At 39.1% G+C, this 23462-nt stretch overlaps 1 protein-coding gene across 7 annotated transcripts in view; it reads left to right on the top strand.

Moving 5' to 3' along the window:
• ARID1B (AT-rich interaction domain 1B) overlaps positions 1 to 23462 on the top strand; it is a 563165-nt gene that overhangs the window by 69870 nt on the left and 469833 nt on the right. For all 7 annotated transcript variants that reach the window (XM_036766234.1, XM_036766229.1, XM_036766233.1 and 4 more), the window contains one exon: positions 4357 to 4551. In XM_036766234.1, the coding sequence (XP_036622129.1) occupies positions 4357 to 4551 (195 nt within the window). The remainder of the gene's footprint in view (positions 1 to 4356; positions 4552 to 23462) is intronic.

Below are 23462 nucleotides of genomic sequence, written 5' to 3'. Positions count from 1 at the left end.
TATTTTGTATGAGTTGGCTATAACACAAAAATACAGTTCTCTCTATGAGGAAATATTGTAGTTTAATCTGAGTCATTTCCTCCACGCCTTTCTCCTACCTCCAGCACTGGTTCCACCTCCCACTGGGGCTGTGGTGGTTAACAGCAGCCGTAGGAGCTCAGAAGGGACTAGCTAAGAGGGAGTAGATGTCTGTGGCTTTTCATGTATACACATAGTTCATAACTTTGGTGTTTTCTATGAATGGGATTATCTTCACTTGAACCAAGTTATAGAAGACAGCAAAGCTAATGCTGTCTGTCTTAGTCACTTAATGAGAAAAACAGTGTCCATGTAGCGAGAAAAGATCATTCCACTGTACTCTGTTGTGGTCCAGACCACACCTGATGCACCGTGTGCATTTCTGGGTACAGCAGTTTTAGAAAGGACAGAAAGAAGTCCTCTCTAAGACTTACATGAACTGATGCTGAATGAATTGAACAGAACTAGGAGAGCATTGTATACAGTAACAGCCACATTGTGCGATGACCAACTTTGATAGACTTGGCTTATCTCAGCAATGCAATGATCTAAGAGAATTCCAAGACTCCTGGTGGCCAATGTTATCCACATCCAGAGAAAGAACTATGGAGTCTGAATGCCTATTTTCTCTCTTTTTTTTTTGTTTGTTTTTTTCCTCTCTGGTGGTTTTTGCTTTTGTTCTGATTCTTCTTTCACAACATGACTGATAGGGAAATATATGATTATGTATGTATAGCCTACATTAGATTCCATGCCATTTTGGGAAGGGCGGAGTGGAGAGAGGGGGAAAATTTAGAACTCAATCTGAAGAAAGTGAATATTGAAAACTAATCTAAAAAAAAAAAAAGTCCTTTCTAGAGAGTGTCCAAAAGAGTATTATCAGATAGTGGGAGGACTGGAGAGAATGTCATATTAGGATCTTTTGAAGGCCCTGGAAATGTTAAGCCTTGGAGAAGAGGCTAGGTGAAGACATGATAACCTTAAAGTATTTTAGTAGTTTTTATGTGGAAGAGGGGTTAGACTTAATTCTATTTCAGACCTAGGGTGGACAGCAATAAGAGCCAGGAGTGGAAAATCCAGAGGTAGATTTAAGGAAAAACTTCCTAGCTGAACAATTAGAGCTGTTCGGAAGTGGATTGACTGCTTTATAAGATGGTAACATTCTCTCTCTCTCTCTCTCTCTTTCTCTCTCTCTCTCTCTCTGTCTTTGTCTCTGTCTCTTCTCTGTAGAGATTGGATGACCATGGTTTAGGTTAGGGTTAGATTAGAGAGTCTCTGTGGCTCTTCTCAAGTCTTAGATTCTATGATCTATGAAAAGCAAATATTATGCAATAATAACACTTCTTTAAAAGTACTTAGAAATGTATACAGTAATGAGAATTAGCCTAACACTGTTTGGCTCTGTTTTGTTGTCTTTGAAATGGCTTCCACCCCAGCTATCCCTCCTCCTCTCTCAGCATGTTTTGTGGTATTCAAAACCACTTGCCTATTTCTACCAAATTGGAACTCAAATCACAGCTGTCATAAGCATGCTATCGAGATTAGAAAAACAGATGTTTTGGAAATATTTGCGTAAAGAAAGATTCAAGGACCATCAGAAATGCTAATGATCTCTTTAAAAATATAGCATAAACCTTTTGCTTAAAAGGCTTGTTAAAAATGACTAGTGTGATGTTTCGAAGTGAAGTACTATTGGAGGAGGGATGCCTGGTAAAAAATAGATGATGGGTTATAGGTTGAATTGGGAGTAGGAGAAATCACTGGTCTCTTGAGTTCTTGTTGAGTTTTTACCTATCCCAGAAAAGCCAGAGATTTAGTTTCTTTTTCTTGGAAAGCAAATAATGGCAGAGTGGGGTTTGAGATGCTAATTTTGGACATTTTAATATTGAAAATCACAAAATAAAATCAGAAACCCTGAATTTGTGGATCATTAATAGAGGGCTGAAGAAGAGGGGTTGAAAAGGGTTTTGCATGGTTTGTCCTAGCTATTTTGATATCTGGGCTATTAATTTTTAAGGTATTTTGATGTCTTCACAGAGGCGTACAGCATAGGTATTTCATGAAGTGCACTGATTTTTTTTTTTTTTTTGAGTTTGAGAAATTCAATATTAGTTCAAATTGACTGCACATTAAATAAGGTTGTGGAAGTTTATGGCAACGATGTCCCAGATTAGAAAAAAGCAAGTCCAGAGACTGATAGAGGAAATTGCTACACTGTTATCTGCAAAACTAAAATACAGACATTCCAAGCATTTCCCCATTTTTAAATTTCCGTTTTAATTAAGCCTGTTTTTGTAGTATACTGTTTAAAATGAAATAAATGGACCTTTCCAGTGCCCTGGGCTAATCCAGATTGAATAGGAAGATAGGGTAGCCGAGTATCTAGGAGAGTTGATGATTTTGTATTGGAAATAGAGCCTGTTAATTTGATTTACTCAAGTTGGGCCTCTATTAGGCCACTAGCTTATTTCTAGGCATCCCAGATTCCTTGTGTGGTCCATTTTTTCCATGTAGCCCTAGAGAATATTTTCCCTTGACTCATCCCTGGATCCCCAGGCATATTTCGGAACTCACTGAGTCACCCAGTGAACTTCTCAGAGGATTAATCCGCTTCCTCTTGATCCAGAGATTCATGGTCTGTCTTTACTTCGTTCCCCCTTCTTGATAGTAATTATCTGTCTCTTATCCTTTCTTATTCCTCACCCACCAGAGACATCTTTCCTTTCCTTTTTCATCGTTTATTTCCTAGTGATTTGCAGTGTTTCCCTTTCCTTTTCCAACATGCATACCCATTGGTACTGAGCAGTAATCTTGTTTTGAGGACTTTGGGGTGGCAAACATCTCTAGACCTTTGTTGTGGCAGCATTTGTGTGGCCTTTACCCACACTGTCACCCCATACTCCTCCTTCCGTACCACCTTGCACTCTGACAATATTAGCATTGATCTTAATGCTGAATTATACAATTATACATTCTATATGGGCTAAGGTTAGTCATTTAAAAGTAGATTATTCAGGATATGGATTTTTCTTGGTTCTTAGATTTTTCTGCTCTTCTGCATTGTGGCAATTTTTTTTTTTTTGCTCGTTTACCGGGGAAACTAATAAAGAATAGTTGTGGGTCCTCTGGTGTTACTTGTTAGCCGTCAAGGTTTTGAGATGCTTAGCAGTTTGGACGTTGCCTAGTGTAAATTAAAGAGTGCTGGAGTAGGAGTCAGGAGACTTCTGTTCTCGTCATGGTTTTGCTTTTTGAGGCTTGCTTTCTTCATCTGTTAAAGGAGTGATGTTTTTATGATCGTCGTCATCATCATTGCCAGCACTTATATTTGTACTTTAAAGTTTGTAAAGGCCTTTACAAATATTAACTCATTTTATCTTCACAACAACGCTGGGTGGTAGATAATATTATTATCTCTACTGTACGGATGAAGAAACAAGATACACAGAATAAGAGACTTCTCCAGAGTCACACAGCTCCTTTCTGAGGCCGGGTTCAGGGCTCCTTTGCACTGCCCTGCCTAGCTGCCTCTATTCACTTCGTGTAGGTAGGTGAGAAAGTCCTATATGTTGAGATGAATCATTTTGATTTTCTGTGTCCCAGAGGTCATTCTGGTCTTGAGGCTTGTGCACTGGCCTAAAAGGAGAATCAAAACCAAAGTCTAGTATGGATTTTAAGTCAGCCAGGAAGCTTACTTTATAAGTGAGAAGGGGCTCATGATTTACATTATGGCTTGGTGGCTTATCGGTGCGCACGTATATTATGGAAAGCCTCGACATTTTCTTTACTTATGATTTTTTTTTTCTTCTAAAAACCTACTCTCTCTCCTCAGCTCAACTCAGTCACAAATGTTTGACTGGGACTTGCTGGCTGAGACTGAAATAAAATTGTTATTATTATGAGACTACTTTGAAGGCAGAAAGTATTGCTAATCACCAAACATTGAAGTGTACTTCATTTTTTTTTAATACTATTAAGCTAAAAGGAGTTGGGTGAAATTAATTATCTTGCTCACTTCCTGCATACATAATAGAAATTCAGATGTAAATTTTTTTCTCTGCTTAGGGTGCAAAATCTTTCTTTGTCTTTGACTCAGGGCCCTCCCAAGTTTAAAAAAAAAAACCTTTTTAATTAAAGAGAAAAAAATAGAAAATTTGTGTGTAATGTTGCTGTTAGTTAACATTTTTCTGCATTTTAATTTGTCAAGTAATTGTGCTTAATGTTTTCGAGATAGAGGTTCATTGTGTTGAATATATCTGATGCTTACATCTGCCTGAATGGATTTTTCTGTCATCTAGATGCAGAATATATTTTTTAAAACAATCTCTTTTTTAATAACAGGGCAGTCCAATGGATCCAATGGTAATGAAGAGACCTCAGTTGTATGGAATGGGCAATAATCCTCATTCTCAGCCTCAGCAAAGCAGTCCATACCCGGGGGGATCATATGGTCCCCCTGGCCCACAGCGGTATCCAATTGGAATCCAGGGACGGACCCCAGGTGCCATGGGAGGAATGCAATATCCACAGCAACAGGTTTGTGGTGGTTTTTACTTACTTTTGGTGGTGGTTCCTGCTACTTTCTCATTTTTTAGGAGTTGGGAGAATTTGGGGAATTATGAAGGTAAGTGATTATAAGGCTTTGAAACTTACTCTCCCTTAATTTTCTCAAGCAAAAACCTGCTGATGTAAGCTAATTATAAATTTGATATGTTTTTACTTCTTTCTTTAATCTGTTTCTCTGTGAGATTGTAAATTTGCTGAATGCCTTATTGATGGGCAGGAGGCGAGTCATGGCCATATTTGAAAGATAAAGATAGCATTATCAAGTTGAGTTTTTCTGCTTTGCTTCTTGTGTAGTTCTTTTGCCTGCATTTAAAAAAAATTATATCTATGAACTTTTAAGTAGAATTAGTTTCTTTGAACTGAATAAATTTCTTCATAATTTATGATCTTTTAAAAAAGTTGATTTCTCCTATTCTTGTTTAAAAAATGCTATTTAAAGCCCTTTTTCCGTTTAGTGTTATCAGTTTTTGTATCTGCTTTTTTTTTTTTAACCTCACAACAACCCTGTGTGGGTAAGACCTCTGGGTACCCTCATTTTATAAACAAAGAAACTGAGACTGAGGGAAATTAAGCAGCTTGACTGGAGTCAGGCAGCTGGCAAAGGTCAGAGGCAGGACTGAGAGCTAGTCCTTTCAGGTCCTGCGTTCTGACCACTTTGATGTGGTGTTTTCCTTTACCAGACTCATGGGGCTGGAAGTTTCCTTAAATGCTTTTTTTTCTTTTTAATCAGGACCATATATAAATCATTATACAAAATTGAAACTGTTTCATATGGAACTGTAGTAGTATGGAACTGAGAATCTAATTCAAGTTTGACCCTAAGTGGGATTAATTATTAAAAGTACTGGGAAGATGAACCTTGTCAGCTCAGGAAAAATTTATTAGATACAGTGTGTTGTGTTAGGTCCTAGGGATACCAAGAAGAAAAATTATGTCTTTGTCCTTAAGGAGCTTACAATCTGGTAAGATGAATGAGGATATATTCTTAACTGTAGTACAAGATGGAAGAAGGTAGTGGAAAGAGCACTGAATATGGAGGGGACAAATCAGACCGTAGGAGATGAATGCAGAGTAGTGAGAGGGTTGGCACCAACAGCTGTGGAGACCAGGAAAGGTCTTCTGGAAGAGGCAGTGCTTCAGTTAAGTCTTAAAGAAAGCCAGATTATATTAGTCATAAATTGGGAGAAAAGACATTCTAGGAATGGGCAACAAGTGCAAAGGCCCCAAGATGGGACCTGTTGGACATGATTAAGCAGGAGAATGAAATGAATAACTGTACTGTTTAGAAGATCACTTTGGCAGGTGAGTGGACGATAGATTAGAGTGGGGAAAGGTTTGAGGTAGGAAGACCATTAGAAGGCTATTTATTACAGTAGTCCACATAAGAGGTGATGAGCACCTGTAGTAGGATGCTGGCTTTGTGAGTAGAGAGATGAATTCAAGAGATGTTGTAGAGAAGGAAGTTACAGGATGTATAGGGTGATGGTCAGAGAGGACTTGTGAGGAACACCAAGGATGTGATTGGAGGAATGGAGATTCCTTCCAATAATAGGGAAGTACAGAAGGTGACGGTTTGGTGGGAAAGATAAGTTCTTACTTTGATTGTGTCCTTCACCTCACCCAGTAATTCTTAAATTATCTCTCCTTGATCTATTTTCCAGATCAGTCGTTTTTCCAGTGAGATATTTCACATTTTCTTCTATTTTTTAAAATCATTTTGACTTTGTTTTGTTGTTTCTTGATGTATCATGGAGCCATTTGCTTCCACTTTCCTAATTCTAATTTTTAGGGAATTATTTTCTTCTTCCATTTGGCCAGTTCTGCCTTTTAAGGAGTTTAAGTTGTTAATTCTCTGTGCATACTCTTATTTCTTTTCCCACTTTTTTCCTTTAGCATGCTTATCTCTTTTTTTTTTTTTTTAAAGCTCTTCCAGGAATTCTTGCTGGCCTTGGGTCCAATTAGCATTTGTCTTTGAGGCTTTGTTTGTAGCTTTTTTCATATTGCTATCTTCTGAGTTTATGTCTTGGTCGTTCCTGCCACCGTAGTAGCTTCTTATTGTCAAATTCTTTTTTTGTTGTTTGGTCATTTTCCCAGGCTATTTCTTGACTTTGAAGTTTATGTTAAAGTCAGGTTCTGCTCACCTTGGGGTGGAGAAGCACAGTTCTTTTCATACACACACACACACACACACACACACACACACACACACACACACATGTATGTATGTATATGTGTATATATGTATATATATATCTATGTATATGTATATATATTAAACCCTCTTTATTCTTTTTTTTCTATTTCTATTTCTTTATTTAATATTTTTTCATTTTTAACATTGATTTCCACAAGATTTTGAGTTACAAATTTTCTCCCCATTTCTACCATCCCCCCACCACAAGATGGCATATATTCTGATTGCTCTTTTCCCCAGTCTGCCTTCTCTTCTGTCCCCCCACCCCCCTTCCCTTTCCCATTTCTTTCTTGTAGGGCAAGAGAGATTTCTATACCCCATTGCTTATATATCTTATTTCCCAGTTGCATGTAAAAAAACATTTTTTTTGAGCATTTGTTTTTAGACCTTTGAGTTCCAAATTTTCTCCCTTCTTCCCTCCCTACCCACCCTCCTTGAGAAGGCAAGCAGTTCAACATAGGCCACACATGTATCATGCAAAACACTTCCATAATAGTCATGTTGTGAAAGACTAACTATATTTCCCTCCATCCTATCCTGTCCCCCTTTATTCAGTTTTATCCCCTTGACCCTGTCCCTTTTCAAAAGTGTTTGCTTTTGATTACCTCCTTCCCCGCTCTGCTCTCCCTTCTATCATCCCCTCTCTCTCATCCCCTTCCCCCCCCACTTTCCCGTAGGGTAAGATACCCAAGTGTAGTGTGTATGTTACTCCCTCCTTAAATCAAGTTTGATGAGAGCAAGATTCATTCATTCCCTTTCACCTGCCCCCTCTTCCCTTCCAGTGGAACTACTTTTTCTTGCCACTTTTATGTGAGATAATTTATCCCATTCTATCTCTCCCTTTCTCCTTCTCCCAATATATTTCTCTCTCACCCCTTAATTGTATTTATTTATTTATTTATTTTTTAGGTATCATCCCTTCATATTCAGCTCATCCTGTGCCCTTTGTCTACATATGTGTATGTGTGTATGTATATATGTATATATACATATTCCCTTCAACTGCCCTTATACTTAGAAAGGTTTCATGAGTTACAGATATCATCTTTCCATGTAGGAATGTAACCCAAACAGTTCAATTTTAATAAATCCCTTATGATTTCACTTTCTTGATTACCTTTTCATGCTTCACTTGATTCTTGTATTTGAAAGTCAAATTTCCTACTCAGCTCTGGTCTTTTCTTTTTCAAGAATGCTTAGAAGTCCTCTATTTATTAAAAATCCATATTTTGTCCTGGAGTATTATACTCATTTTTGCTGGGTAGGTGATTCTTGGTTTTAATCCCAGCTCTTTTGACCTCTGGAATATCGCATTCCAAGCCCTTCAGTCCCTTAATGTAGAAGCTGCTAGATCTTGTGTTATCCTGATTGTGTTTCCACAATACTCAAATTGTTTCTTTCTGGCTGCTTGATGTATTTTCTCCTTGATCTGGGAGCTCTGGAATTTGGTGACAATATTCCTAGGAGTTTTCTTCTTGGGATCTTTTTCAAGAGGTGATCGGTGGATTCTTTCAATTTCTGTTTTACCCTCTGGTTCTAGAATATCAGGGCAGTTTTCTTTGATAATTTCTTGAAAGATGATGTCTAGGCTCTTTTTTTGATCATGGCTTTCAGGTAGTCCAATAATTTTTAAGTTATCTCTCCTGGATTTATTCTCCAGGTCATTGGTTTTTCCAATGAGATATTTCACATTGTCTTCCATTTTTTCATTCTTTTGGTTCTGTTTTATAATTTCTTGATTTCTCATAAAGTCACTAGCTTCCACTTGCTCAATTCTAATTTTTAAGATGGTATTTTCTTCAGTGGTCTTTTGGACCTCCTTTTCCATTTGGCTATAATTCTGCCTTTTAAAGCATTCTTCCCCCCTCATTGGCTTTTTGGAGCTCTTTTGCCATTTGGGTTAGTCTATTTTTTTTAAGGTGCTATTTTTTTCAGTATTTTTTTGGGTCTCCTTTAGCAAGTCATTGACTTGTTTTTCATGACTTTCTTGCATCACTTCCATTTCTCTTCCCAATTTTTCCTCTATTTCTCTTAATTGATTTTCCAAATCTTTTTTGAGCTCTCCCATGGCCTAAGCCCAATTCATATTTTTCTTGGAGGTTTTTGATGTAGGCTGTTTGACTTTGTTGACTTCTTTTGGCTGATCTTCTTTGTCACTGAAACAAGATTCAATAGACTAAGTCCTTTTGCGCTGCTTGTTCATGTTCCCAGCCAACTACTTGATCCTTGAGCTTTTTATCAGGGTATGACTGCCTTCAGAATGACCAGTGCTTTGTCCCAAGCTTCAGGGGTGTTGTGTTGCTGTTTTTAGAGCTGCTTCTACACAGCAAGCTCTGCCACACCAGTGCTCCTCCTCCCCTAGGAACCACCAACCAGGACTGTGACCCAGATCCAAGCAGGGCAAAGCAAGAGAACCCTGGCTCTGCGCCAGCAAAGTGCTCCCTGCCCTCCGTTCTGATCAGACGCTTGATTCCTCCCACTGGGTCTGGGGCTGGAAGCAACGTCAGCTAGAGCTCTGGAAGCAGCCACAGGAGCCTCCTGCTGCAGCCACTGGGTTGCACCACTTTGGCCACCCGTGGGACTGGGGCCAACCGTGCACTTCTCTCCCCCTGATCCAGCAGTTTTCCCACTGACATGCTCCATGGTCTTTGGAGTTTGTGGTTTGAGAAGTCTGGTAACTGCTACAGCTCAGTGATTCAGGGCCCTGTGGCTTGCTCAGCCTGATCTCCTCAGCCCCTGGTCTGTCCTGGAGCAGCCCATGCTGGGCCACGCTCCGCTTCCAGCACAGTGCGATAGACCCTTCCCAGTGACCATTCAGGCCGTCTTGGGCTGGAGAACTGCTTTCCTCTGTTAATTTTGTGGGTTCTGTAGCTCTAGAATTTGTTCAGAGCCATTTTTTACAGGTTTTCGGAGGGATTTGGGGGAGAGCCTAAGCGAGTCCTTGCTTTCCTGCCGCCATCTTGGCCCCGCCCCCGGGGAAGCACAGTTCTAAACTTCAGGCTTTTTTTGTGCTGCCATTTTCAGAGCTAGTTATGAGGGTCTTCAAGTTTCTGGTGTTTTCAGGGTGGTATTATCCTTGGAGAGGTGTGGTCACTGCTCTCCTTGTCTTCACTGTGGTCTTTACCAAGGAAGCATCCTGGTTCCTTACAGCCTCAAGCATTCGTGCTCTCTTTGCCTTGGAACTGTGCCCAGGCCCCTGTTTTCTTGTAACAGACATCCCGTTCTCCTCTGTACCCTGGTACTGCAACCCAGAACTGTGTGGCCAATAAAGTTACCAGTCATTGCACTCAGAGACAGCAAAAGGTTGTCTGTAATCTTTTTCTGACCAGTTGTCCAACCCCTTCCCTATCTCTGGACTGAGAGCTTTTGAAGCTGCTGCTGCTGTTGAAGCGATCAAATGTGTGGGCTCCAGATAGGCTTCTACCCTCATGTTAACTTAGACTTCTCCTGTCAGCCTCTTAAGCTTTCTTAACCTGGAAAAATGTCTCACCCTGGCCTTTTGTTGGTTCTGCTCCAAAATTTTATTTGAGCCATTATTTTAAAGTTATTTGGAGGGTCATGTTGGGGGAGTTCATCTCAGTGGCTTCCCCTAATCTGCCATCTTTGAAAGATATTAGGTTTGATGTTAGACATTATGACTTTGAGATGCCAATGGGACATACACTTAGAAACGTCCAACAGGCACTTAGTGCCGTGGTACTGGAGCTCAGAAGAGAAACTAAGGCTGGATAAATACATCTGGGGATGAGTCTCTGCCCAGCCAGTCACTAGTTACATAACTTTGGTCCGTATAAGAGACTAGGCAAGACGTCATCAGAATCAAGACTACGGTGAACGGTGAGAGTGGAAAAGAGAATCTTTGGGATTGGGCAATTGTTTGGGGAGGGAGAAGGAGAAAGGAAAGGATGAATCATAAATGGTCTTAGAATTCAGTAGGATGGTTTGGGCCCCAAGATTTTTGTTAGAGAGTATTGCAGATTGAGTTTTAATGGTTTCAAAGCTTAAATTAGATGGTATTTCATATGGGTGTGTACTGCGTTTAATACTCTTCTAGGCTGGGCCTGCCTCATGCCAATCCCTCGATAGCTTATGTTTAGTATTTGAACAAAATAAGATACTTTTAAGTCATTCAGTAGTTAACAAAAAGAGATTTGATTAGCCAGTTAGCCAAGCATTTCTTCAATTTTAACCCTCGCCTGAGTTCTCCACCCTTTTCTACCCAGTAAGCATCAGAACATCTCTGGAGTTCCTCCTTCCTGACTGCTTTTGTATCCAGGAAGTGACGTCAGTGGCCTGAATCTTTATTCCCCCAAGCGAGTCGAGACTGGAGTGTGGTCTCAATAACTTTGAAGAAAAAATTAGCCTAACTTGCATGGGGAGATGGGGGTTTAGGATGTTGCTTTTGCCACAAATACCTACCGAGGAGAAGATAACCACAGTAATCTTAGTAGTCTGTTCTAGGATTTAAGAACACAAGCTCAGGGAATTTTTTCCTATGTCTAACCCAAATCCTGCATGATGCAAATAAACTAATTACTTCTTGCTCTGTCTGATGTGGATGTGGAGAACATCTGTGTACTTCACCATTATTGGGTTCCTTTCTGAAAGAAGGCTCAAGCTTTTTATTTTTTTTTCCCCAGACACACAGACACAGACACACACACGCACACGCACATGCACACACACACGCGCGCGCGCTCGCGCTTTTTTCCCTTTTCCAAAATTCTGTCACTCAAAAACAGGGTAGATGGAGATAGGAAACAGGAGTAAGTTCATGGACCCTTGTTCCCTTTAAAGGCTTTATTAAATTTGGAGATTAGCTCCATTTACTAAGTGACTCACCAAGACTTAGAGTAATTAGTTACACAGTTATACTGTTGGTCTGACCTTTTTCTGTACTTTCATGAAAGATTGCTGAGAGAGAGAGAGGTGCTTGAAAGGTGGTTTTCTTCATTTTTCCTGTCCTTTTTGAGTTTTTGGTTTGGGATTTATGCCCAAAATCCAGGTTGCTACTGCAGCCTTAGCTTATTTTTAGTTCTGTTTATAGAACTAGAGATATATTGGATTTCTATAAATCAGTTCTCAATACCCAAGGAAATAGAAATAAGGGGGGAAAAAGGGGTGAGAGACTAAAATGGCCCTGAAGAGCTCTCCACCTGGGGACAAGTAGCTGACCCTTGCTGATGTAGTGCAGATGCTGGTGCTGCCTGAACCATGAAGGTGTAATTTGGAAATGTTTAACAAAGTAAATAAAAGTACATTATAATACAGATAATGTAAATTTGTGGTTTTCTGAGTCAGTATATTCCGCCTTCTGTTTGAGTTTAACCCCACTGATCTAGTGAAGTAGTCATTTAATCAGTGTGGGTCTTTCTTCTAATGAATCGGTTTTTGACTCTTCTTTGGTAGCTAGGTTGGCACAGTGGATAAAGTACTGGGTTTGGAGTCAGGAAGACCCTAATTCAAAACCAACCTCAGATACTTTCAGATACTGTCTGTGCTTGCCTCAGTTTCCCCATTTGCAATGTAGGAATAATACCTCTCCCCCCTTTATTGTGAGCATAAGATGAGAAAATATTTGCAAAATACTTTGCAAATCTTAAAGTGCTATATAAGAGCTGTCCTTCTTTATTCATATTCCTCTTTCCCTGTGAGAAGCACTGTGGCAAAGTGGAAAAGACTACAGTATTTGGAGTCAGAGGACCTGTGTTCCAATACTGGCCTTCCCTTTTACTACCTGTGATATTGGGTAAATATCTCTTGGACTCATTTCCTGATCTGTGAAAAGTTGAGGCTGAACTAGATAAACTTGTAGACCCCTTGTATCTTTTAGAGTGCTTCCAAGGGAGTAGAATGTCCCAAGATTGGAAGAGAAAAATGCCAGAGCTTTCTATTTTGTCCTGGAGGTAACGTGGAACCACTGGAGATTATTGAGTGGAAGAGGGAGGGGGTATGTGATTTGGGAAGACCCAGGCTTTAGAAAATCACTTTGAGGAGAGGATGAATTAGCATGAGGAGAGTCTTGGAGTTCAATTGGAAGGATATTGGCAGTTAACCAGGTGAGAAGTGATGATAGCCAGAGATTCTTGTTCACCTTTTCCGATAAGTCCTTCATAGAGTTTTTGCCCAATGCAACCGGAGGTTGTTTTCTTGTTTTTTACGTATCTAGGGTGGCAGATTAAAACACCCCTTATGCAGTCCATCTGGACAAAGTGAATTCCAGCAGAAGTTTTAGCCGATACCTAGCTGTGGTTGTAGGTGGGGCTTAGGAGGTGCATTGAGGGGTAAAGAAAACGTTTTCTTGATTTATTTTTCTTTCTCCAATTGGCCATGGGAGGTTCACACAAGGGAAGAGTATACAAGCATATGCAAATATAGGTTGTAATCCCAGTTTCCTTAATAATTTTGGCTCTTACATATTAGGAAGATTAAGTAGCTCTCTTTTGAAGGGGCCAGTTGATGAAGGTTTTCCAGAAAGACTATTAGCAAATTTCTGCTATGATTTCATATTAAGTTTCTTACTGCTAGCCGGAGGTATGTTGCGTTCCATTTAAAGAGTCTTTCTGATAATGAAAGGAGAGCAGTGTTGTTAGTATGAAAGTAGATTCCATAGCTGTAGAAACTTAACTTTTATATGGGGCTAAATGTACCAAACTGTTAGAAACAGTCTGTAATGCTTATTCTTGTGCTCTTAGTTATAAAAAATAAATTGTCTTTTTTAGAAATTTAAAAAGTTAAAAAAAGTTGAAGTTTGGAATCAGTATTATTAAAGTAAGCTTTAAAAAAAATTTGGAAGAATTACTTTTATTTTCCACTGAGGTGAGTTTTGCATTTTTTTTTCCACTTCATTTACTAATTTCTGGGTAATTGTGAATTATCAGTTAACTGGCAATAATCTGGCACAGTGATTGGCTGCCGGCCCTATCTGTCTTCTCATGGCACTAATATAATTGGCTGAGCTGTGTTATAGTTATGATTACTAATACTCTTCAGGGGAAAAGTAAGAGGATAATTATGACATTGAGTTTTTATTGAATGGACATCACCACCTAGGCATGATTTTGCTTTGGACAGCCTCCAAAGCTTTCGTGTGTTTGGTTTGTGCACCTCTAATGATCTGAATCCAGTTCATTTAGTATTGCTTATATATTTCTGCAAAGGATTAAAATGCAGGAATTCAGGTTTGTAAATTGAGTTGCCCACTTACCAGCTGAGTGGTAAGTTGTCTTTGGCTCAGGGGTCACGGTATGATTCCTGGCTGGCATTCCATTCCTGCGACATGAATTTTAAATGACTATTCCATTAGAGGAGGCTTGGAGTGCTTGTTTGAAATTAACTGTGGGTAATATTGCTGCTTGCTTTTTGTCTTTGACAGTCAGAAGGAATTGGCTACTGAAAGCTTATTTTTTGGGTAAACTTGCTTCAGAGGGTGATATGTATGTATATATGTGTGTGTATTATACACTATATTTATATATATATACATATATATATTTAAATTTTAAAATGTATCCATGACTGGGTCTTTGAAGCATGTACAGATAATCGTATGCCATTTTGGTATTTATTAACTGGAACTAGATTTGTGGTCTTTCACTTGCTGATCCTCCCACATCATCAGGCAAATACCTGCCTAAACAGATTAGCTTTGCATGGTGCCCTAAAAACTAGAACACTTGGGTTTTATCGAACTAAGAGGGGAAATGAATTTTATATGCTTCTGTGGATAACGTTCTGCCTTCAGGCTCCTGGAATTCAAATCTGGGGACCGTTAACAGAAATGCTGTGGTTGGTTTCATCTAATACAATGGTACATAGAGGATATGTAATCTTTTAAGTTATCAGAATCTGACTCATTTTGGGTTTTCCAGATTTAATTTTATATAAGAAACACCCAGCATTGGCTCCAAGACTTTGGGGAGAAACCCTCGTTTTATTTTCTTTTTTCTTTGCGAATTTAAGTGTGTATGTGGCCCTGAAGAGACCACATATTGTTATTCTTGCTATCTTTGTTTTACAAAAGATTTATTGGCAAAAGACCTTGGTCCCAAGAAGCATAAATACAAATAGACAGCTCAGGTTACATTTGTTTATGTCAGACTGATGATGGGTGACATGTCTGTAGTTACCGGGTATTTCAGAGTTGTTGATATATATCACTTAACTTTTCTTGTCTCACTGAAGACTAGAATTGTATTGAAAATGCTTCCACATATAAGTAATCTAATGAATGTGTCTGTTGACTAATTATTATCCCAGTTCTGGAAAAGTTTAAGAGAGTATCATATATATACATATATATGTACATTTACAAAACCTTTGAGCATGTGACTTATGTTTTGGTGCATTCTTTCTATGAGTGCTAGCAAAACTAGCTAGATAAAAGTGGTATATACTCTCTTTAACTCAAAATGCTATGCTGGCAAATGGAAGTATAAATTATAGTTCTGCATACATAGGCGATTCAACTGTCCTTATGGCTTCAGAGTAAATAAAAACTAAATCAGAATCTAAGAGGGTCTCTTGAAAAGAACATTGGAATTCGGTAGGAATTATAAATTATTCTTAATCTAGTGCTGAGAGGCTTATCTTCTTCTATACCCTTTGGCCATGTCTATATTGCCAAATGTTTTCTGTGTATAATATCTGTTTTAGAACACAAGCATTTTATTTAGTACCATCTTAACAGCCAAAACATTTGCTTCCAAAACAAATGTTTGTTTTGGCAGCAGATGTTTCCAAAAGGAGGCAAATATTTCAATTGTTTTGGCCAAAATAAATGTTTTCTTTAGGGCTGTTAAGGCAGCCAACAGTTTCTAAGTCTTTCTACTTATATTATTTTAGATTGTTAGAGGACATATTTTTTTTTCCATCTCAATTGTGGTGAAAATGTAAATGTTTTGGAAACATTTTCCTTGGGTGTTTTCAGTTTTTTAAAGATTCACTTTGAGAAGCTGCCTCTTGTTGAGGGTAGTGGCCAAAAAGGTTGGCCTCAGAGTTAAGAAGACCCTGGGTTGAAGTCCTTCCTCTGACACTCATTGGCTTTGTGACCCTGGGCAAAGACATTCAACCTCTCAGTGCCCCTGGGAACTTTTTAAGATTTTAAATTGCCAAGTAGTTGTAAGTCTGTTTTGGCAGAGGGAGTTTCCTGCCAAGGTATCCCCTATACACTAACAAAATCCACAGATCTGGATGAGAGAGAGAGAGAGACACACACACAGACAGAGAGACAGAGAAAGAGAATAGAGCAAAAGTTTTCAGAAGTTTCAGAAATTAGTTGCAAAGACATAGAAGAATAATCTTACCTTATTTTGTCAAAGGATAAATTAACCAAAATAATAAAAAAACAAATTAAACCAAAATAGCTAAGTTAACCAAAATATTCAAGAGTTTAAATTTGGTTTAATTTCACAAGAGCTTAAAGTTTTTCCCTTTTTTAGGGCCAAGGAGAAAAGGGCTCAATTAATACGACAGGTAGAGGCACTTGGTACCTATCATTTTTCATTCAAGTCCTTAATTTGCTTAATAGTCTATAAAGTTATACTCTGATGCCTCATCAGAGTCAGGAGGTGACTCTGTGTTCTTGAAGACTGTGCCAGGGGAGCACAGGCTCTGACAGGCCCTAACAAACTGAAAAGACTTTAAATGTAGGAAAGGTGAGACTACCTACCTGTCCTTGGAGTACCTGGGACCTCCTTAGCTACATTCAGAGAGCTTTGACCACAAACAGCTAGAACATTAGCTGTAATTATGCACGGTGAATTTTTTTAAATCACAATTCATCAGAGTCAGCTAAAGTTTTTTTGGGGGGGCGGGGGGAATTTTTGTCTGGATTTGTGGCATGTATGCCTGCAGTGATAAAATCAGAAGTCGTTTGATGTATTGAAGCCATACTCTGAAAACTCCCACCTATATGTATGTATGCTGGTGGGTTGGTTGGTTGTTGTCCTCGAAGAGGCCCAAAATGACATCGCTATGCTAGAGTCAAGTTTCAGTGTGTCTGACTTTGGCAGATCAGACCAATAGGAGCTCGGAACCACAGGTAGGGCACAAATAATTTGTGATGTACGTATGTAATGCCTTTATATGCGTAAAGGTTATATATATCTACTTTAATTGTTTGCTATTTTTTTTTTAATTTTAAAATTTTCATTTCTTATTTTTACCATTTACGAAATGGAAACATTTAATATAATTAAGAAAAAAATCATAAACCATCACAACAAAACAAAAAACCCAGAACCACAAACCTAATGTTTTGCTTACCCTTTTGATATTATTCTCACCTTATATTATTCATTCACCAATTATTTATTATGCATCTTCTGTGTAATATGTGACTGACCTAGACCTTGTGGGGATTAAAAGGATGACCACAATGTCCCTGCCCTTCAGTAGTTTATGGTTTAGTAGAGTATCTAAACATGTAATAAATAACTATAATCATAACATTTTATAGATTTTTAGACATGAAAGGAAATCTTGGAATCATCTAGGACAAATGTCAAACTCAGCCAGTACTCCTGTGGGCCCGAACTAGATTAAAATTGGGAAATACATAACAAAATAAATAAAAATAAAGTGGGGCATAATGTTAATATGTGGTTTTCTAAGTCAATATCTGGCCAACAGATATCTTTATATATGGTTTAGTGGCCCTCATTTCTATCTGTTTGATGCTATTGATTTCCAGAGGTGGAGGACTTCCAGCCTCGAGGCCACATGTGGCCTTCTAGGTCCCTGGGTGTGTGGGGCTGAATCCAAGCTTTACCGAACAAATCCTTTTATTAAGGGGGTTTGTTCTATGAAGTTTGGATTCAGTCAGAGGGCCGCACTTGAGGATCTAGAGGTCTCTTCCCCCTTTCTGTGGTTGTTAGAGACCGAGTCCTAGAGAGAGGTTAGATGGTTTGTCCGAGTTTACCCAGCAAATCAATGGCAGAGTCATGATTAGAATGCAGGCTTTTCTGACTCTCAGTTCATCCATTTTCCATAGCTCTATACCATCTCTCACATAGTATGGAATAGCTGTTGGAATTGGTCGCTTTAAAAAGTATATTTTAAAGGAGGATATGGTGTCATATGAAAAGATCACATTTCATCATTTATTTGCAGTACAATGCCTTTTTTAACCATCATTTGTAAATTGTTCTGTGGAAAATAGTTATTTAAAAATATAACTACAAAAATTCTCTAATGTAACTCCTTAAAGATAAAAAAAAATCATTTTTTTATTGTTGTCATTTGTGATTAGCAAATAGTTTGAAACCATATTGTCTATTACTTCTCAATTTTCCATTTTACTAGCTTTTAAATGAATGCTTTTTTTTCTTAGTTATATTGTTCCAGGGCCCCACCTGTTCTTAATCCTCCCCTAGGTGGGTGGGAACACATTTCCTGAGAGTCTTGGGTGCGCATACATTATGAAAAGTATTCTTTTATTGAAATCAGAACTGCCCTGGAACAATCTGGGAATGAAGCTTCTTAGGATTTAAAAGAGGATAGGGCATTTTAGCCATTGGGAAACTCAGCCCCAGTGGTATTTTATTTTATTTTTTTAAGATGGGGGAAGGGAGCAGGGGCAAGGATTTTCTTCCCAGCCAGCTAGAGGGCTGTCTAAGAAAGAGATTTCTTCTTCTAGCCTAGCTCGAGGCTGAGATCTCCCCACTGTGGTAGCATAATTCAAGGGTGAAAATTTGGCTTGACATAGCTTGAACTGTAATCCTTCATGACATACTGATATATCACTGTGCTAGTTAGTAAGGAAGCACAGGCCTAAGCTCCATTTTATCCCTTAACTTTAAATTAGTTTGTCTCTGACCTTCTGCAACTCTTGGAGTTGTAAGCATTTTAACTTGGGGTTGTGTGCTGCATTTGAACTTGTGAGTAATATCCAAAGCTGTGGAGAAATTTTTAAAAATCCCTGGGAAAATGGGAGATTTGTTCTAATGGAAAGTGCAAGTCAACCAGAACTCTAGCCTCCCCAACACTATTACCTCATCTCGGAAAGAGGATAGAGTGCTCTGGTCCCAACTTGGTAATATTGTCTCTGTGCCAGCAAAAAATCACTTGGCTCCTGGCTTAGCAGGTAGATTTCTGAAGTTAGTAAGGGTGTGCGTGTGTGTGTGTGTGTGTGTGTGTGTGTGTGTGTGTGTAAATAATTAATTTTAGTTCTGGAAGACCGAAGAATAATCATAAAAATATTCCCCACTGCAATGATTTGAACTAACCTAGAGCTTCAGCATCAGTGCACAGATAGAAAATTATAATAATGATGTCTGTTACCTTTTTATTTCAAAGCCAGTGGGTAACACATGTTAAAGTGCAAACCTTGAAAACCTTAATCTATATGAATTCCACCCATTTGCTATTTCAACCAAATTCTACTCGAGTTTTTTTTTTCCCCCTCCTTTGTCAATGTCTAGGAAGAGAGGTCTGGAGGGGCAAAATTCGCACTTCTGTTTCTGGAGAAAAATTCATTCTGAATCTAGAATCAGAAAAAGCTAGGACTTCTTGCTAAAGGCATGAAAGTATCTACCTGATGGTTTGATTGCTTGAATTCCAGCTTTTTTTTTTTTTGGGAAAGCTTATTCATTCATTCATTCCATTTGTTAATTCACTCAGTAAACATTGATTAGGACTGCTAGATAGGGGATACAATACTGCTGGGAATCAGTTCATGAGTTCAAATCCAGCCTCAGATACTTATTAGCTGTGTGACCCTGGGCAAGTACCTTAAGCATTTTTGCCTCGGTTTCCTCGTTGCCTTTTTTTTTTTTGTATCCCCAGCATTTAGCTCAGAGCCTGGCATATAGCAGGTGCTTAATAGATACTTTTTTCTGTACAATGAACTGGAGAAGGGAACAGCAAACCACTCTGGTATCTTTGCCAAGAAAACCCCAAATGGGGGTCACAAAGAGTTGGACATGACTGAAATGACTGAAGAAGAATAAAACGTTGATCTAGTACTGGTATGTGCCAGGCTCTGGGCTAAGGGCTGGGGATATTAAAAAAGGGCAAAAGACAGTTGTTGCCCTCAAGGAGTTAATGGGGGAGACAACATGCAAGCAAATATATACAAAGCAAACTGTATACAGGATCAGTATAAAATAATTAAAAGAGGCGAACCACTGAAATTATGGGGGGTTAGGGAAGGCTTCCTGTAGAAGGTGAGATTTTAGTTGAGTTTTAAAGGAAGCCAGGGAAATCAGTAGTCAGAGTGGAGGGAGGGGTATTCCAGGCGCATGGGGGACAGCCAGAAAAAAATGCAGGGAGCCAAGACATAGACTGTTTTGTTCATGGAACAGCCAGGAGACCAGTGTTACTGGACGGAAGGAAGGTATGTGTTGTGGAGTAAGGCATGAGAAGAGTGGAAAGGCAGGTTATGAAGTACCTTGAAGGCCAAACAGAGCATTTATTTACTCCTGGAGCCACTGGAGTTTATTGGGTAGGGAGAGTGACTTGATGGGACCTGTGTTTTAGGAAAATCACTAATGACTGAATGGAGGATGTGTTGCAGTCTGGAGAAGCTTGAGGCAGGCAGACCCACTCTTGTAGTAATTTGCTTGCAAGTTTGTCCCGGCCCCACCGGCGTGTCAGATATTCCCAATTCTCCTGGGAGGGCAGGGAAGCCAAAGATCCCTGGTCTTGAAAGGCTGGGTATTGCAGCTGTGGCTTCTTGTGGGTTGTTGCCTCTTGAAGCAGCAGCCTATGTGGGTGCAGGTCTGAAAGTCTGACTGAGTCATATTCTGGAAAATTTTTTGACCCTGTGTGGGATGGATTTTACGAATCCAAAAATTAGCAACAGAGGCATCTCCAGGTGAAAGTAGAAAGGAAAATTTATTACGATCCTGCAGGAAAGGGCAACCCGGACATCGAGAGGACTGGGGGTCCTCTCAGTGTCAGAGCGCACTGGACACAGAAAATTGGGGTGTTTATATAGGTCCCTAACCGCAATTCCCCCTCCCAACCTCCTTCCTCTCAGCTTGCAGACGTAAGCTTTGAGGGTACAATCTGGACACGATAAATCTACCCAGGGACAATGGCAAGGAACAAACAGTATGGTTATTTTTGACAAGCAGGTGATGGACATAACCTTCCCACTATTCTTATCCCATTCTCTAATCAATCTGAAGTGATAAATCTATCTTAATGACAATAACAATGAACAAATAGTTTGGTTATCTGTGACAGGCAGAAGCCAGTTGTTGGTTACCTCATCTTCACATCTGTGGCAAACTAGCCTTTCCCATCACCCATACATCTGTGACGGATATCCCCAGCACCCTTACACCTTGTCTCCCATCATTCATACCTGACTGGTCTTGCACGTCTACATTGCACCTGGCTTTCCGGCTTTTCATTCATTTTTCTGCTGAGCTGAGGGTCCCTTATCCTGGGGTCAGTACACAGGGGGTGAGCATCCTGTGTCCTATCCTTGCTTTCAGAGGATTTTATGGTTGCTGACTTATTCACCTCAACCCTTCTTTCTTTCAGGCCTCTCGCCATTAGGTAAATACACAGGATGCGAGCATCCTGTGTCCTGTTCTTAACCTCAGGGGCCTTACGGTCACTAGCTAAGCTTGTGGAGGGGAAAACATCTAAGTAGAGAAATGGCTTTACAGAAAGGAAAATATCTAAGTAGAGAAATGGGACTCACTATCCTACTTATTTCTATTTATCTGATTTGTTCCCTTTTATGAGAGGTCTTCACTCGTCCCACACAACCCTGTTCTTAGCTTCCTAAAGAATTCATGCTACCTTAGAAATGATTACAGCAGTATTTTATTTTCCTTGTTGTTTGTTTAGAATTTCTGTGTGTATTATGAGATAAAATGTTACTGGCCTTTTCTTTTCTCTCTGCTACTAAGCCTCATTGACTAAATTGAAGAAGGCTGCTACTTTAGTTCATGGTTGGATGAGGCTTGCCTGGCTGTTGTCTCTCTTAGAATTATCCCTTCTATTGCCATAATTCAGTGAATGGGGAGGTGAGCCTAGATTATAGATAATAGCTGAATCAAATTTGACGTAAGTTGGAATCTTCCTGGTAGCTCAGATCTTCCTCTTAACCCTGGTCATTTGACAAAGCATTCTGAGGAAAATCCCTAAAGTGCCTAAGTTCCATTATTATGCAAACCAAAACTCTCCCACCCTCCCCATTCCTTCAGAATTCTGCCTAACTAGAGTAATATTCGCCTGCTGTTCCTAGGGAAATCAAAGCTTTCTAGGTGGAGGCAGATAAAGGCTCTTGCAAATAATATTTAAAGCTTTTTATTTACTCTTTACATTGATGGAATGGTTTAAAGGTTGGTATTTATTAAGGGGGAGAAAACTAAAGTTGTGACATGTCCTTCTTGATACAGAGAAGCTGATGAGTTGCACCCATTCTTGGTAGAGTCTTATTTATCAGATGTGTTAGAGGCCTAGAGAACCTCCTTGAAGGGGGGGACCTTTATAAAGGTTATGGCATAGGCATAGATTTGTAATGGTTTCTGTATTAAGTCAGACCTCTAGTTCATTTAAACTCAGTTACAAATTCCAAGGTGCTTGACTATACTTCACAGTTTCTGGAAAGTCGGTTTCAAGGATAGAAGATAAGAAGGGATTTTTGATTACATTTGGAAAACAGATGATGATCCTATCATATTTTAGAGTATATTCAAAAACTGATTTTTCCCTCCATGGGAAAAATGGAAAGGTCAGTGCCTTAAGGTAGAGTAAAATGTCTTAAATATCCAAAAACTCTTTTAAGAGTTTTCTTTAAGAAGAATAGTGATAGATGTATGCATTTTAAAAGACATTTTAGGCCCACCTAGTAGAAATGGTTGTTATAAACCTGTATGATGAAGTGGAAAGTGTCCTGACCTTGGAGTCAGGAGATGTGGTTTCTAGTCCCACATTTGACAGTTCCTAAAGTGAGTGGAGTGGCCTACTTGTGAATCTTTGCTTTGTCATTAATGTCAGTTCTGCCCCTCGGTTTCTTCATCTGTAAAATGAGGGGAATGGTACCAAATCATATTTTTCAGCTTGAAAATTGTCTCATCCTAGAAAAATTGGAATTTTTGTTATCATTAAGATTAGAAATTACAAAATGAGTTGGTAAATTATCAATCTGTGATTATTAAGTGAGATTGACTCATTACTGACCTCCTAAGGGTTGGAATATCTCATGCAATGCTTGATCTGGTCTGAAGTTATGAATGGAAAGCTACACTTAAAATCACACAAACTCAAAGCTGGAAAGGATGTTAGAGGGTCATGTAAGCTAATCTCATTTTACAGGTGAGGAAACGGAGTCTCATGAAAGTTCAAGCTGCTTTTCTAGTGTTGTACAGCTGGTTTGTGGGAGAATATTAGAGAGTAGAATCTAGGTCTCGTGTTTCTCAATCTAGTGATTTCTCCAGTAGTAATTACTGTGAAAAGTAATCAAAAAATATGCATAGAGTTTAATCTTGTAGAAAAACTATTAACTCTGATCATCAAAAAATTAGCTGTTTGCAGTGGGAGGAGGGATAGGTGCTAGTGAGTCAAGTGACATTTGTCAGTCAACATTATTGAGGGAATTCGTAGCTTTTATGGCCTGAGCCTGTGATTTTATCACTTTAGACACAACTATATTTGATTTTATAAAGTGAGATGAAGTGGGATAAAGTTAGAATTTAGCATTCCAAACTGGGGAAAAAAAAAGTTA

The sequence above is a fragment of the Trichosurus vulpecula genome, chromosome 7 (assembly GCF_011100635.1).
Source record: "Trichosurus vulpecula isolate mTriVul1 chromosome 7, mTriVul1.pri, whole genome shotgun sequence".
Classification (NCBI taxonomy): Eukaryota; Metazoa; Chordata; class Mammalia; order Diprotodontia; family Phalangeridae; genus Trichosurus; species Trichosurus vulpecula.
The sequence above is the reverse complement of the archived record's forward strand: the minus strand, read 5'-3'. Positions and strand labels throughout refer to the sequence as shown.